At 46.2% G+C, this 17,559-nt stretch overlaps 1 protein-coding gene across 1 annotated transcript in view; it reads right to left on the bottom strand.

Moving 5' to 3' along the window:
* Window positions 1-4,504: 4,504 nt before the first annotated feature.
* Window positions 4,505-17,559, bottom strand: part of Ret (ret proto-oncogene) — a 28,797-nt gene continuing 15,742 nt past the window's right edge. Inside the window, exons 13-19 of the mRNA XM_038319278.1 lie at window positions 16,542-16,756; window positions 16,327-16,449; window positions 14,587-14,657; window positions 13,318-13,455; window positions 11,462-11,561; window positions 5,970-6,117; window positions 4,505-4,662 (exon numbers count right to left, since the gene is read on the bottom strand). Coding sequence (XP_038175206.1) covers window positions 4,505-4,662; window positions 5,970-6,117; window positions 11,462-11,561; window positions 13,318-13,455; window positions 14,587-14,657; window positions 16,327-16,449; window positions 16,542-16,756 — 953 coding nt within the window. The remainder of the gene's footprint in view (window positions 4,663-5,969; window positions 6,118-11,461; window positions 11,562-13,317; window positions 13,456-14,586; window positions 14,658-16,326; window positions 16,450-16,541; window positions 16,757-17,559) is intronic.

The raw sequence follows: 17,559 nt of genomic DNA, 5'->3' as shown, positions 1-17,559 counted from the left end.
AACACCGTCCAGCTACTACAGGCTCAGGCCCCGGTCTCTGGCCTCAGGTAACACAAGCCGCTGTGTGTATTATCCAAACACAGACTAGATATTTCAAAACCCATGAAAGGATCAGAGTGAAGGGTAAAAACAGTCAAAGAAGAAGACATTGTTGTTCCTGTCCTAAGTCTGGACTCGTGACAAAAATGAAACACTCAAAGTGACCTTATATTTTTATTTATGAAGTCGACAGTTTTCAAGATAAGTATCTGAATTACGAAATTTCAAAACTGTTTCTACTCTCCCAGTTGAAAAATGGCTACTATATTTAGGCTATAGGATGTCTCTCTTTTATCTTTCCTATCAACACTTACTTTAACTTGAATTAAAGTGTCACCCAACGCTGGTATCCTGGTACAGAAGGGAGGTGATGTCATAGTGGCTCAAATGCTCTCAGGCTATGGGTTCTCTCCTTATTGTCCAACCCCATTCCCTGCAATGCCACCAAAAGATGTGTCCCTGCCAAGCCTCCTGTATCTGGGCTTATTGGCCAGGTCTTGTAATTTAACATGTCCCCAAAGCTGAAAACACATCTTGTGACCAACACACAGTGCCATAATCACAAACATAATGTTCCCATAATGTTAACACTGGAAGTGAAAAGAGCTATCTGCTTATTCTCTAGGGGGATGATTTTCCTTGCTATAGGGTATGGCAATGGGACAAAATTAAACCATTCTCTGTATACAACATCTGGTTTCTCACGATCTTACCTAAGATGATCCATCCTATGACTGCTGGCATGCCAATGAAGTGGGACATCCTATGAAGCTAAGGTGCTGCAATCAAAAACACAAGAGGGACTTCCTGTGTGGGCTAAGAGAAGATGCCAGTCTGGACAATCTGATGATGGGGGATTCTCCTCTGTATGCTGTGAATATCACTGGTGCATCAAAAAACTGCTTTGAGCCTATAGCAGAGCAGGGCAGAACAGAGATAGGCAGGGAAAGCTAAACTGAATGCTGGGAGAAGGAAGTTGGAGTCAAAAGGAAGCCATGTAGCCACGGGAGCCAGATATGCTGAAACTTTGCTGGTATGCCACTGCTATGTGGTGATATACAAATTAATAGAAATGAGTTAATATCTAAGAGTTAGCCAATAAGAAGCTAGAGCTAATGGGCCAAGCAGTGATTTAATTAACACAATTTCTGCGTGATTTTGGGACCGAGTAATCGGCAACGAACAAGCTGCCCTATCACAACAATCTGCACACTGAAGAGTGGGAATCACTTGCTGTTCCTCATGCACTTCCTCTCACAGCCAAGAGGTGAAGCCCTCAGCCTCCTAGCCAGCGCTCTTAGAGGCTGGGGAAGCTATGCTATGTGAACTTGCTTGAAGGAGAGGAAGGGTGGTCCTCCATTCCATCTGTCTAGGGGAATTTAAGCAGCTTTCCTTTATGCGTTCTTTATAAAGTGGGAAGCGTGCTTCTACCTCAATTCTTTTTACATATAAAACATTTGTCTTTGACTTGCTCTTGGATATATTTATCTAGCTTTCCACTCAAATAGCTGGCCATATGGTAGGACATGGAAGAATCATTCACAGAGGTTGGTATGTTTACAAGGAGAAAAAAATTACACGAAGGCACAAAACCCTCATGGAGTTTATGCCACTGGTGGGGGGGGGCGAACTAGCTGTTTCCAACATATTTATGTAAAACACTGCCCAAGATGTATCTGAACTTTGGGCATCTTTCCAGCTTTTGTGGTCCTGACTAACCCTGAAAGTAGGAAAAAGTGAAGGATGGCAGGATGACCTAGAATTTGTCCATGAGGAGTGAGGAGAGTGTTGGTGACAGTCTGTCGAGTACACAAGCGTGCACTGAAACAACACACAATGTGGTCACAGACAAGGCTGGTATTACTAATGAGTTTGCCCTGGTTGGAGGAGCTGATGGGTCTTGAGGAGCTTGTGAGAGCCCAAACACCAAGGCTAAAATGAAGTGGCTGGTGTGTTAAGCTTCCTAACTGGCTGAGTTTGCGTTTACTGTCTGTGACTTTTATTTACACTATGCAGATTTTAATAACTGTGACAAGATAACCGAAATTCGCAGCTAAAAATTCTGGAGGACAGTGAGTATCAACACGGGCCACTGCTTTGTTCTAAGGAAGGTTTCCCGCGAGGAAGAAATCCTGGAGTTGCAGGTCTAGGCAACTTACCGCTTGAACATTGCGCCATACCCATCAGCAGCACCACGGCCCTCATCGGTGCTGCTCTCCCATGCTTCCTACAAAGGCCACCACCTGCACCACTGTTCTCCCGTGGGTGCTCCACAGAGTGTAATGTTTTAATTATGCGCATAAACTTTAAAATCAACAACCTGACCTCAGTTTTGCAACCAGAAGAGAAAAAAATTGACACATTTTATGATTCATCATTTTATTTACACAACTGGAATTATTTCCTTAGTCACCTTGATTACAAAAACAAACCAATACGGTATGGTTTAATAGCCTTTCTATAATGGATCTTACAAATGTTAATAGCTGACAGATTGCTACTTAATACTCGGTAACATTTAGTATGTGGTTTTGCATATATGTAGATGAAAATCTGTCTGATAGTGCTAACAAGAATATGTACTTTAACAAGAATGGGTACTTTTTCATTTCAGGATCAGACAGACAAGTTATTAAGTGTTAACTCCCCACAGATGGGCCAGCTATTCAGATTCGGAGCTCTCAGCCTATGAGACCCAATCTGCTGTAGCAATTGGCACTTACTATGTAGGCATATTGAGTAATCTGAGTTTATCCTTATTTTTGTATTTAATAAAACTACCATTAAGCAATCTGAAAAACAAATAGGGCCCCATGACAAGAGAGTTATATATATATATAAAAAAATTATCACAGTATATCTGAAAAAAAGATGGCCCAAACTAAAGCCACATTATATGCCTAAGTATTTTTTCATCTTTCTGTCTGGCCTGGCTGTGTGCACACAAATATTACACTTCTAAGGCTCTATCTGGTATACTTAGCTGAGCATTCTGAGCCACATAAAATGTCACAACTTTATAGTGTTTGCGAAATGTCCATAAAATATAGTGTTTTCCTATGATTATTTAAAAGTCCTATCACAGTGCTTTAAGCCTGGAGACCAGGCAGTGTTTTGGTAATATAACCATTTCCTGGGAAGTGACAGTCCAGAGACAGTCAAAAGGGCTGCGGAGACTTCTAAGAGCCACCCCTGAAACCCTGGAGGAGGGTGGAGTGTCCGTGGCTACAGACCAACAGTACAGAAAGAACCTTCCACGTGAGTCATGGTCAGAACCGAAGAAACCAAAACACGTGCCATAGCAGCATAAATGACAAGACAGGAAGAGCTGACAGATGTGCCTTCCACACAAGCTCTATAAGAGCCAAAACCTTGCTCTCTCACCTCAGTCGTTACCAGGGCAACTTCTTACAACTAGCTGAACTGTTCTTCCCTTTGGGCGTTGACAGGATACCAGTCACATCGAGACAAACCCACCTGCCCCGATGCTGAAGCAAGTGCACTCTTTGGTGGTAGGGGGTACCGCAGGATGGTGTGCTGCGGGGGGTGGGGAGTGTGGCAGCGTTTGTGGCTCAAGGCCTCTGCAATTCTGAGCCTGAAGGACACTTCGCTCCAAACACCCCCTTGTCTTCATCCTGTTCTGGTCAGTTGGTGGTAGTCACTCAGTGCTGAATGCATGAGAAGGATGCAGAGGGCTCAAGGGAAAGTCAGTCTTGTGGGGCCACTTCTCTCAAGCTGCCTCGGACATAGCAAGGGCAGCACCAAATCTCTCCATTGTGCTAAATCTAAGTCATGTGACCATGACGGAAACAAAACATTTTCCTAAAAAAAGGTTATATGCTTAAAAAAAAAAAAACAACCAAAAATCTATATTCAGGATGTCATATACTGCCCTGAGGTCCCTTCTCCCTCCCAGCCCTGGTGGACTCTGATGCTCCCACCGAGATCCTTATCGGGATCTCTCTCATTTTAAACAAGGACAGGTCATCCTGGCCTCTTGATTCAACTGATGTTGTTGATTGAATGTGTGCTTCATGGTAAAACTTTTTTTTTCTGTGTGTGTGTGTGATAGGTTTTGATCCACCAGAAAAAAAAAAAATCAAACAGCTCAGGTACAATTTCTCATACAAGTTGTGAATGGCAGACCCCACGCGTGTGGACACAGAGCTCGTGGGTGTCGACTGAAGAACAGACCAACAGAGGCGCTACCCCCGATCCTAAAGGGAAAGGGGATCTAACCAGAGACCCGAACGCCCAGCCAGTGGGGCAGGTGTGCTAGGAGGGACAACCACCGGCTACTGGAAGTGAAACCACTTTGGAAACCAGCTAAAACAAACTACAGAAAACAAGTCTGCCACCCGGGGCTGGTCTTGGCCAGTGTGATGTGCACAAAGAGGCCGGTGGACTTGGTGCTCTCAGCATGTTTCTTCCCCCTTGGGAGTCCGTTACCGTTCACAAAGGAATGTTAGCTATCAAATGTGTCCATTAATTTTGCCGCTGAGGGTGAAACCATCCAGTTAGCATATACACTATCATTTGCATATCTTGGGAACCCAGTGCTAGTGCCATCGGCTCTCGTGAGTGGTACAGGACTCTCTCCAGGCCAGTTCGGGTCTGACATGCCTAAAAATGAAAACAGATAATTCGTTCTGCACTGAAGAACTCAAACTTCATGTGCAGACAGTAAGGCCTTGGCAAAACTCCCTTTGACGGTTAAACCAACTTGCACTTTCTGCGCCAATTCCATTAATGGTTTTGCATCCCAGGTTTCTAAAACACTGACTTGGGGCAAATACCACGCGCTCCTGGCAAGGGTAAGTTAGCAGATTCTACCCATCTCAACGTCTATGAGTTTAGGCTTTTGAATCTGAAACAGAGCTGGTGAAGCACCTAACTGTTCTAGGACGGTGTAAAAAGCATCAGCAAATGGCTGGACTACACACACAGCTTCCTGTAGTGGGAACACCGGAGAAAACTTTCTGTCATCCCAGCTAAGATGGAGGAGGAAGGCTTCCCGTCCCATGGAGGGCACACACAGGGCTGCCCCGCAGCATCGGCAGTACACAGGGCAGGTAGCACTACGCTTACAGCCAGTGAGGACCTGTGACTCAGGAAGCATGTGGAAAAGAACCTACCTTCGCTTGAAAGAGCTCGAAGCTTCAAGATTTCAAAAGGGAACAAGGATGAAGTTAGAAAGCGGAAAAAATTTCAAGTATTTAATCCAAGACAAAGAAGGAGTTTTGGCAAGAACCGTATTTACTGTCCATTGCAAGGCCACAGCACCAGAGACTATGTTCTTTCAGAAAGCATTGGCTCAGTGTTTAGCACTGGCTTCGTAAGGGACAACATTGGAATGGGGGTACGGTGCAAAGGACGTGACAGCCGCAGTCTGGTGTCTGCCCAGGGCCCACATGGTTTTCCCGCTGCCCCACACGGTATGGCGGTGGACAAGTTATCTGGAAGCGGGAGTGTGGAAGGGCTTTCCTGAGGCTCATCTCAGCCCAGGTGCCCTCTAGCTGAGCTCTCACTGCAAACTGGGGATGCCAACTTCCCCTTGCTCAATTGAATCCCTCCCCAGATCAGGCGAAATTTATCTAGGTAACGAAGTCAGAAGTACTGTGAGTCGCTTCCCAGCGTCCCCTGAGAATTCTGCTCTAATCCGCTTCTCCTGTATCATCTTAAGTTGCTGGGCTGCGTGGGAATGAAACTTATTCTCACATCCTTTTAGAAAGACATAGCTGCAAAACGCCTGAATGTAAACTGGATGCAAAGTCAGGTATTTACAAAGAAAAGGGTTCAGAGGAGGCTTTGGTTTCGTTGGGGGTCAGAAACACTCAGTACAGAGTACCGAGTACAAGCAGTACAGAGAGTTGGGATGGTGCAGAGGGAGCAGCGTTGCTAGAATCTAGTAAATGCATGTGAAATTCTACCATAGAGTTTGTTTTCAATCCATGTAGAAGGGAGGGAGCGCGGGAGGGGAGCACTGTTACAGTCCACCAGGGGCGTCTCCTCTTCTGAGAGGCCATCATCGTAAAGCAGTGAGTCAGACGGAGTGGATGCTGCCAGGTCCAAGTAGTCCTGGAAGAGAGAGAGAGATGGCCAGTCATCTTTGACCCTGGACCATTCCTAAACATTCAAGGCCCCTTAATGCTAATGGGCAGAGATTCTGGCTGTGTCCCTACCCTGCTCTTTTCTCTTGGCCTCTCTGTAGGATCACAGAACCCTCCCCACACTGGGAGGATGGCACTGAGGTACAGCACTAAGGTTCCTTAATCCACCCAAGAACATAGGGCTGGGGGAGTGGCTTCTTTGCAAATTCTTGGGTCCAGAAACACTAACTGTAGTCACATTATTCCTGAAGAAGCGGCGTGCCAAGCGGTAGATTCAACCCAATGGGTGCTTACCAGCCTCCCTCCCAGGACCTCTTCAGTCTGTGTTACATGAACAATGAGTGTCAGGTACCTGCTACGTATGTTGCACTGTGTAGCTATGTAGACAGTCCCAATGCCATCCTGTCAGTTTCTCAACACTATGATTTTGGCATCTGCTACTCCTCATGCCCAGGACAGCCCTGAACCTACAGATCTGGGACATTTTCTCAAAAAACAGCACAACTGTTGTCATTGAGCTCAAGGCTGTTCCCCATTTTTTCTTCTATTGATTTTGAGGTCTTCGATCCATTTGGAGCTGAATTTTGTGCAGAGCGCTAAGTATGATCTATTCGTAGTCTTCTATATGCAGCCATCCAGTTTGAGCTGAACCACTTGTTGAAGATGCTGTCTTTTTTCTGTGTATTTTTTTTTTTTTTTTTTTGGTTTTTCGAGACAGGGTTTCCCTGTAGTTTCCAGAGCCTGTCCTGGAACTAGCTCTTGTAGACCAGGCTGGCCTCGAACTCAGAGATCCGCCTGCCTCTGCCTCCCGAGTGCTGGGATTAAAGGCCTGTGTATTTTTTTTAAATAAAAAAAATCAGGTGTCCATAGGAGTGTGGATTTATGTTTGGGTCTTCAGTTTGGTTCCACTGATCAACATGTCTGTTTTTGTGCCAACACCATGCTGTTTTTATTAATATAGCTCTGCAGTACAACTTGAAACAGGGGAGCATGATACCTCCCCCTCCCCCCCCACAGCTCTTTATACCGATCAGGACTGTTTTGGCTATCATGGATTTTTGTGTTTCCATATGAAGTCAAGAACTGTCCTTTCAATCTGTGAAGACCTGTGTTGAATTTTGGTGGAGACCGCATTGAGTCTGTAGACTACTTTTGGTAGGATGGCCATTTTTTTTTACTATATTAATCCTACCAATGCATGAGCATAAGAGCGCTTTTCATCTTCTGGTATCTTCAATTTCCTTTTTTCTTAAAGTTTTTTTTTAAACTTTATTTAACTTTATTTCATGCGCATTGGTATAATGATGTCAGATTCTCTTGAATTGGATCTACAGACAGCAGCAAGCTGCCATGTGGGTGCTGGGAATTGAACCTGGGTCCTCTGGAGGAGCAGTCAGTGCTCTTAACCACTGAGCCATCTCTCCAGCCCCTTTCTTAAAAGTTTTTCACTTGCATGGCTTAAGTTAACAAGATATTTTATATCATTTGAGGCTATTACAAAAGGTGTTTTTCCCATGGTTCTTTCTCAGTCTGTCATTTGTATACAGGAGAGCTATGGTTTTGCTGTTGTTGTTAATTTTATGTTCAGCCACCTCCCTCAAAGTGTTTATCAGCTGTTAAGAGTTTCTCAGTGGAATTTTCTAGGTCCTTTATGTATACTATCATATCATCTACAAATAGATACTCTGACTCCTTCCTTTCCCATCTGTTTCACTCTGATTTCTTCCAGATGTCTTACTGCTTTAGCTAAGGCTTCGAGTATTATATTGAATCAATATGGAGTGGATAACTTTTGTTTCTGATTTTGATGAAAATGCTTTGAGATTCTTTATAAATTGACACTGGCAACAGGCATGCTCTGCTCTAAACTATGTTGAGGTATTGTCCTTTGTGTCCCTCATCTCTGCAGGATTTGTATCATGAAGAGATGTTGGACTTGTCAAAAGTCTTTTCTGCATCTAGTGAGATAGTCATGTGGTTGCTGTCCTTCAGTTTGTTGATATGGTGGACTACGTCGACAGATTTACCCATGTTGAGCCATCCCTGCAGTTCTGGGAGGAAACCTACTTGATCAAGGTGGGTGTTCTTTCTGATGTGTTTTTGGATTCAGTTTGCAGCTACTTGAGAATTTTTACACTTATATTTATAAGAGAAATTCTGTAATTCTCTTTCTTTGCTGGGTCTTTATGTGGGTTAGGTATCAGGGTAATTGTGGCCTCATAAAATGAATTGGGCAAATTTCATTCTCTTTCTATTTTGGGAAATAATTTGAGGAGTATTGGTATTAATTCTTTGAAAGTCTGGTAGAATTATGTGCTAAAATCATCAGGCCCTGTGTCTTTTTTGGTTGGGAGACTTAAAGACTGCTTCTATTCATTAGGGGTTACAGGTCTGTTTAAATTGCTTATCTTATTTTGATTTAACTTTGGCAGATGGTATATATTGAGAATATTAGCCATTTATTTTAGATTTTCTGATTTGATTTGTCCTTATTAATTCTCTAGTTTCCCCAGTGTTTGTTGTTATGTCCCCCCTTTTCATCTCTAATTTTGCCAATTTAGATACTCTCCCTTTCCTTTTACTTAATTTGGAAAATAATTCCCAAACAACAATTAATATCAATAATTAATAAGTGGGATCTCATGAAACTGAAAAGCTTTTGTACAGCAAAGGACACCATCATTCAGACAAAGTGGCAGCCTACGGAATGGGAGATTTTTACTATCCCTACATCTGATAAAGAGCAAAGGTAAAAATAATATATAAATAACTAAAAAACCCAGTGTATAAAGAAAACAAAATAACCTAATTCGAAAAGGGGTACAGATATAAACAGAATCTTCAAAAGAGGAAACTCAAAGGGATGAGAAGGACTTAAATGTTCACCATCCTTAGTCAACAGGGACATGCAAATCAAAACTACTTTGAGATTTCATCTTACACCTGTCAGGATGGCTAAGATAACAAATGACAGCTCATGCTGGTGAGGATGGAGAATAAGGGGACACTTATCCATTGCTGGTACAAGTGCAAACTTCAACAGTCATTGTGGGAATCAGTGTGACAGTTCCTCAGGAAGATGGAAAATGATGTACCCCAAGATCCAGCTATATCTACCGGGGGCATATACCCAAAAAAGGATGCTTCATATTACTACTACTACTGGAACACTTGCTCAGCCATGCTCATTGCTGCTCTATTCATAATAGCTAGAAATTGGAAACCATCTAGATTTAAGTTTAAAAATTAAACATAAAATTTGCAGGTAAATGGATTAACTTTGAAAAATCACCCTGAGTTAGGTAACCCAGACCAAGAAAGACAAGTAAGGTCCATATTTGCTTATATGTGGATCTTAGCTGTTAAATCAATGATAACCAAGCTATAGACCACAGAATCACAGAGGTTAGGCATAGAGTAAGTGACCTGGGGGAGGAAGGACCTCCCTAGGCAGGGGAAATAGAATAGTTATGAATATACAAGGGTGGGGCTGGAATGGTATGATCAAATGGGGAGGGGGAGGGAAGTAGGGATGAAGGCAGGGATACAGGGAGAGGTAACTAAAATTAAGGACCATTAGAGAGATCGCATGGAAACCTAATACAGCAGAAGCTTCCTAAAACATACATATATCAAGGCAATATAAATGAAACTGCCAAGTAATACTGGAGAAAGAACCCCACCTGGCCATCTTTTCTCACCAAATGAAGATTACAGTACCAGGAAAGAGTTACATCTAACCCACTGAGTTGTTAGCCAAAGGGGTTCTAACAACCCAGGCTGTTGCCAAGGTTATTGGTTAGATTCCACAAAGAATCATCAAGGCTCTGCTGCTGAAGACAACACCTACACAACTCACTGAGCAGAGACCTGGAGCTGGTGCCTACCAAGAGCCTTCAATTCTATGTTAGTGTTCTTGGTACTGGAAGGAACTCTGCACATACACCAAAGGAGAAACGTAACACCAATCCATCTACAAATACCTAGAGCCTTCATTTCTATGTTAGTGTTAGTGTTCTTGGTACTGGAAGGAACTCTGCACATACACCAAAAGAGAAACATAACACCAATCCATCTACAAATCCTTCCATCTACAACGGTGCCCTTCTAACAAGACAGGCTAGTGCAATGGTGGCATAAACCTTGTGGGAGTAACCAACCAGCATCTGATTTGACATAAGGCCCATTCCATAAGATAGAACCCATGCCCAACACTGCTTGGGTGACCAAGAACCTGAGACAAGATACCCCAGGGATCTAGGGGAAAATCAAAAACTACTATTCTACTAAAGGAACATAGCAATAATATGACCTCTCACGACATTTTTCTATGCTCATACATCAGCACTTTCCTTAGCCATCATCAGAGACTTCCTCTTGCATATATGGGAATAGAGACCTACAGCCAGATAATGTGCAGAGTGAGAAAGACCTTGGAAAATTCAGCCCTAAGGAAAATGACTCCACCAATCTCTCCACTCAGACAGGGCCTTTCATCGACTCTGGAGCTGGTTCTTAGCAAGTCCCAGAAACCCTCCTGTTTCTGCCCCTGTCCTTCAGAGCACTGGCCACACTTAGCATTTTTATAGATGCTGGAACTTGAACTCAGGTCCTCATGATCGTGCAGGTGTCTCAACAGCTAAGCCTTCCCTTCAGCAACCCCCACTGCTGAATTTTATCTCTGGGGGCCTAGACCACGCACTTCTGCTTTTGGAATTCAAAGGAAGGAAGGATCGGTACTTCTAGCACACACGAAGACAAGGCCTCTATGGAAGTAGTGTGAGGATGGCTGCTTGCTCATGTTTCCCTGTTCCCTAGCATCCAGTAAAAAACAGAACAAACAGTTCCTCAATAAATATTAGGCAGAAACCAATCGACTTCCTCACCGTGGCACAGAGACTGACTATTACACCACATGTTGTGTTTGGCTCACACCCGGCTTTGGAAATCTACAGGACCAGTTAATAAAACTTGGAGGAAACCATAAACTTCTTAAAATCCAGAAGACCTGGCACGCCTGAACTTCTATTCCGGTGAAAGCAAGACGCCCTTGAAGAGACACTCACATTCCTGGGTGCCAGAATTCTGGCATACTCTCCAGTACTTGCCTGTGAAGAGGTCTTGCCTGAAGACAAGCTAGAAACCAAGATGTTATTATTGGAAGGCTCAAGAGGACTGGCTTGAATGGCAGGTTTTCATCCTCGGCCTGCCCTATGGGACAGCTCAGTCATCTTCCTCTCGCCTTACAGTGGGGACCGAGAGCCTCAAACTACCATCCCGCCGTGGCCTACAGCGGTGACTCTGGCACTCACTCTGCTCTTCACCATCATCTTCTCCAGGTCCTTACTGATGTCAGCAAATACTGGCCTCTTGTCCGGCTCCTGTTTCCAGCACTGCAGCATCAGGCGGTACCTGGAGGAAAACACAGGCAGGTGGTGACGCCCTGGCAGGGCCCCCACACCCAGAGTCTGCACTCTGAGCCTCGCTGGTCCCAACCCAACCCAAGGGCAGGGCACTGACAAGGTGGCACAGCCCTCTGGTGGCCTTCTCTCCAGAGGGGTTGACTGTTTTTTTTCCCTTGCATCAACACGAGAAACAATTTTTGAATCTGCACCCACTATGGTGGCTGAGTAGGAAGCAAAGTCCTTACAACCTGTACAAAGGAGGAATCAATCGAGGACTCCTGGTGGCAATAAATAATGTCAGGTTGTCACAACTTTCTGACTGGATTTGAGGTTTGCTCACAGGAGGGAATTTCAAAGCCTGATTCTGTAACCTTAGTCAAAAGCCCATGATTGGAGAGGTCCTGGGCCCTAGGGTAGAACCTGCTGCTGGTATGTTGCTAAATGGTCATGACGTTAAATTGCTTCAAAATAATTCATATTTATACCCATAGACCTAGGCTCAGCCTTCATCAGGGAAGTTTTTTGTTTGTTTGTTTGTTTTTTGCAGGGACCAAAAGTTAATGGAGTAATGTGTAAACTGGTCAAAGTGCCCAGAATAAGAAGCTGTACTCAGTGCTCGGGCATCAACAGAACATACGTATCAATGCCCACTCTTCCCAAGCAAGACTCAGGGAACATCACGGAAAAGATGGAAAGGATGTAAGGCCCAGAGAATGGCGAGGAATACTCTATGAAATATTGTCCTCTGGACATGACATGGGTGTTGCACTCATGAACTTACAGTGGCTGTGGTTACTTGTACACCACCAGCATAAGATCAAGCTAGCCAAAACTCTACTCTACTGAGGGGCTACTGGCTAGTCGCTTTGAGAGAAAGAATCCTTCCCTTCGGATGGTGTGGCCACTGTTAAGATTCCCATGTTCCAGTGGATAGCCCCACACCCGTGCACATATGGGCAGCACTAATTGGTCCTCATGAGTTATCCAAAAATAAGACACAAGATTGGGAAGGAGACATATTTCAGGGATGTGGGAGAGCTGGAGGGAGGAAAACAGGGGTAGGTGTGATTATTTTGCATTACCTACTTCCCTGGAATTCTTAAGAATTAAAAGTTTAACCACCAAGTTTCTGGCTCTCAGTTTTTACCTCTGTCCCACAGCTCTGTTTCCTCAAGGGCTGGGCATGGCTGAGGACTCTGGAACTGTGATGTTAGGTGTCGTATTGGGTGGCTAGCTGCCAGCCCAGGCACTCACGGAGGCAGCATCCCACCCTGGCATGTCTAACCTTGCTTTCGACTAGGCACTAACTGCGGCATGAATGTACCCCCAGCATATCTTCTCTAGTTAATGCCCCTTCTCCCCCTGCACCTGGCCACTGGATCATCTATTTAACTGCCTGGTATAAAGCACAACAGATCGGGACTCTTAGGCTAAGGCTGGCTCTGCCCTCCTCTGTGCCTTACACCTCCCCTAATGCAAGTCCTCCCACATACTCTGCAGGAGGCCTGGGGCTCTTGCCAGGTCCATCAGCTCTCAGAAGTTCTGAGGAAGTCCACCAGCCCTCAATGCGGTCAGGGGCCCCAACATCTATCTCCTACCCATTGATAGCTGTGTGACCTCTGCCCTATCATCGCCCACCTTATTCCGGGTTGGTGGCGCCGGGCTTCTTGGGGATGAGAAGAGAATGAACGACTGTTTTATACTTTCCACCCAGGGCCCACGGCTGAGTGTCAGAGGGGAGGGCGGCAAGGAAACCTACTCACATTTCCTCGCTGCAGTTGTCCGGCCTCTCCATCCTGTGGCCTGTCTTCAGAAGGTTGAAGAGTCGTTCAGGAGGAATTCCAGGGTAGGGGTTGCCCCCCAGGGTCACAATCTCCCATAGTAGCACCCCAAAGGACCACCTGTGGTGAGCAAGGGAACCAGTAAGCAGCTTTCTGGCTCCTGAAGCCTCCTTGGTAAACGCTGGATGTTTACATCCTTAGCCTGCAATGCCTAAGTGGATGACAGGGATTTCAGCCTAGCTCTGACTGCACCTGCAGGCGCGCAAAGAAGCGGGCGAGGTCCCCCTGCCTACGTGGACCAACTTGGGATGCTCAAGTCTCTCCCAAGCTGCTGCCATTGGTGCAACTACACTTAAAAGAGGTGAGACCCCAGCAACAGAACTTAAGGTGTGCTGTGCAGTATTTATAAAGACTCGGAGCACTTTTCAGAGAAAATATTTAATAGTAAGGACACACAACGGGGTGGAGATAAAAGTATCACAAAACATGTATCACCTGGCAATAAAGCATGTGTATGCACACCACAGAGGCTATCCGAAGGGCACCAGGAGGGAGGGGCCCACCGTGATTCAAGGCTGTTAGTCGCCTATTGTCTTCTTCCCATTTTCCAGTTCTTTTAAAGCAACTTTGTATTATTAGAAAACAACTGTCTAAAATTGCTTATAAAGATCTCTATTTTCATAGCCCATATTTTTCAAGATCTGCAAGCCTGCAGATTGCAGACCACTTTAGAAGCAAGGTTTTTTTTTCTTTTTTCTTTTCTAGAGGCAAGTATTTTGTTTTAAGAAAAATAAATCCTGTCTTGTCATCTGCCCACAAGTACAGGCTCCCATCTGTAAGCAGTGTGTGAGATACCCCAGTCCACAAACTCATCAAAGACTAACTGTAGTGGGGTCCCCAACCCTCACCTGCCGGCAGGTGACATCACCGGATGCCCTGTCTGAGTCACATTTCTTCCAGCACTCATGGGAGAGCAGCTGTCTGCAGGTCCCACCCAGAAGACCGGAGGGAAGTGCAGAGGAAGCCATGGAGGGAAGTGGGCCAGGACCGCCCCGCCCCGCCCCACCCTACCTCCACTGTGGTTGGCATAACCACTGCTTGGGCGCAGCCATTTGCTGAATGAATGGCTGATGACCTAGCCTGTGGTCGTTGTGCATGACCAACCCTGCAGCTGGGTATCCGGAACCGAGCTGCAGAGACAGGCATTATGGACCAAAACCACCACCCCAAGATGGCAGCTCCCACACTTACACATCGCTTTGAGTGGTATAGACGTGATCAAAGAGAGACTCGATTGCCATCCATTTGACGGGAATCCGGCCCTAGAGGTAGAAGAAGAAGGCATCAGTGTGGCTCTGAGCTCCGTAACCAAGGTACTCGGCCATGTCCCTTTAGCTCCAGCTCTGGAGGGAACCTACGGTACCAGGTCCTGAGATGGACCAGCACAAACTTGAAGGGGTCATGGCTCCAGCCTGAACCTTTGGCTTTGTTGAGATGCTACTGGGAGTCAGGGCAACCACCCACAGTCTAAGATGAGAACTTTTCACACGCTACAGGCCTGCAACAAAAGCCAAGAAATCCACCTATAGTAGAGCCGCAAGGGCTCCGAGCACCTTGAGGAGCAGAACAGTGCTCCCAAGTGCAGACAGAGCCAAGAACATGTCTTGCAAGGCAAGTTCACTTCTACTATCCCAAGAACACATACATTTGGGAAACCAACTCCTAGTTTCCATCCATAAACTTGGTATGCCATCACCACGGCTCATCTGCAAAACCTTGAGAGAAGAAAATGCTTGTGTACCAAAGCTGGATTTTCCTTCTCTTAGGGCCTTTTCAGCATCTCAGAATGAGCCCCACCCCCACCCCCAGCAGCAATGTGGGCATCTCACCGAACAAATCCTTTTCTAAAACAATGAACGGCTTTAGTGGACACACCTTGTCCTTTATCCTCACCATTTGCACAGGATGGCTCCGTAAGGGAATCTTACGGCCCTCTCATTTGTGAAAGCACACATCCATGACCATTTCTATTGCTCAAACGTGTTTCTCTGTGATTACGCCCTTCATGATGTATGACTGTGCTTCCAACGGTGCACCAGTGGAGCCTGCAGCCTGGGCTCCCAGGGGCTGCCAAAGCCCCTATAAGCTGTACCTATGTACATCCACTGTGACAACAGTCCACCCTGGAAGATATGTGTGTGCATGCATGTGCACGTATGTGTGTGTGCACAGAAGTCTCTGTCAGATCCTCTACTGTGTGGCACAGCGGCCTCTTCTACTTCCTCTATGCGGTTTTGAGGTCTGTTGTCACCACAGAAACCCCATAACAAACGAAGACAGTCCTCATAACCTGTGCTAACACAAAGAGTCGATGACCCCACAGCAAGGCTGAATCAGAGAAGCTGTGTGCACTGCCTCAAACGCTGGGTCATTAGATCCCTGAGCACGCCCGTGAACTTTTCACGCCTGTGTTGTCACATGGGAATTTTGGGAGGACAGATGCTAGGTGACAAGGCAAGGCGGTTACCATAGGAACACGATGATGTCAGTGAATAAGATGTCCATATAGTGCTCAGACCTGGAGGAATTTCTCAAGAGCCCTGAGGTGTATTTTGGGACCCAGTTTTACCCAGAGACCCCAGGGAGATGTCTATGTAAAACAACAAAAGAAGGACAATCATGGGCCTGCCTATCCCACTTTACCCTCCTAGAAGCAAAGAGCAGCCACACAGCGGTCAGTGACCTTATTCTAAGAACTGAGGAACTGTAGGGAGCAGACTAGACTACAGTACTGGGTATCTTGGAAAGCGACTAGAAACAGCAGGAATCCCAGGAAGATCATCTACAAGAAGGGTCTGACTGGGGTCCTGGGCACCCAGGGATAGAGTTCCACTTCTCCTGTCACTCTAGGGGTGCCACCCAACCCTGTCAGACCAGCTGTGAACCCCCAGCCCCACCTGGAAACTTGCCAGCACACTCGTGGCCAGGTACCTTGCTTTTCTTCACATAGGAGTCTTCTTCGTAAACATCTCGGGATAGGCCAAAGTCAGAAATTTTCATCTTCCGTCCTTCAGCCACCAGGATGTTCCTGGCAGCTAGATCCCGATGTACAAGCTACAGAAAGAAAACAGCAAGAACCCTCAGACTGGCCAGGGTGGGTGAGAGCTGGGATGGGCAGCAGGAGCAGCAGTGTCTGTGACACTCACCTTCATCTCAGCCAAGTACTGCATACCCCTTGAGATCTGCCAGGCAAAGGAGATGAGGTCACCCATGGTCAATACCCGCTCGTCCGGGTGGTCCAGAGAGCTGGAATTGCGGCTGCCTCCACTGCCCACATAGCCAGGCCCAATCTTGCGGCTGTCACGGAGGAATCCCCGCAGGGAGCCATACTTGGCATACTCCACAATGAGAAGAAGTGGCCCTGGGGACAGAGAGAGGCAGCCCTGGGCATGGGGTCAGGCCAGCCTCAGGCTTCGAGCACGGTGGGGGAGGCTGCAGGCTCTGTCACCCTACCAGCAAGTGGATGGGGACAGACCTGCTCTAGGCAGTCAGCAGTCAAGGCTCTAAGGATTATGAATCTATGGAAGGCCAACACACTCCTGGCCCACACTGGAAATGACATGGACATCAGCTCCTTTCAAGGTAGACTAAGACCATCCCCACAGTGCCTGAGTGAATGAACTCTGTTCTTAGCCCTACCCTGAGAGCTACCGCGGCCCACTACTAGAACTTTATACCTTTCTCCATATCCTTGGTCCTGCAGATTGGGAATGGAAAACCAATGGAGGCAGGAAGGCTTAAGGCTTGTGCAAATCTGACAGCTCAGTCTTGGTCCCAGCTAGCTCTGCACCAGTCCGTCTCCCTGCTCCTGCTGCCTTCAAAAACTAGGGGTGCAGGCAGGCCTACATCTGGTTCCTTGCCTTCCTCACACTGTGTATGCATGCGTGTATGCATGCATGTGTTCCAAAGTCTAAAAAACTAACAGACAGTGCAAACTCCCTTGTCCTAACTGAGAAGGTGACAGTGCTTCCTCCCTGCAGAGCTGGGGTCAGGGTCACCTGTGAGGAACAGCACACTTGCTATTCTGTAGGTTGTCAGGATACAGTTCACTCCTGGAGCTCCCTAGAATGGGTGCCAATGCTGTAAACACGCCCTCAGCAGGCCCAAGGAGCACCACAACATAAACCTCTGGGAGAGGTGCCTGCTCAGCTAGCAGACAGACTC

Source organism: Arvicola amphibius, chromosome 2 (genome assembly GCF_903992535.2).
Source record: "Arvicola amphibius chromosome 2, mArvAmp1.2, whole genome shotgun sequence".
NCBI lineage: Eukaryota > Metazoa > Chordata > Mammalia > Rodentia > Cricetidae > Arvicola > Arvicola amphibius.
This window is presented reverse-complemented; position numbering and strand designations above follow the sequence as displayed.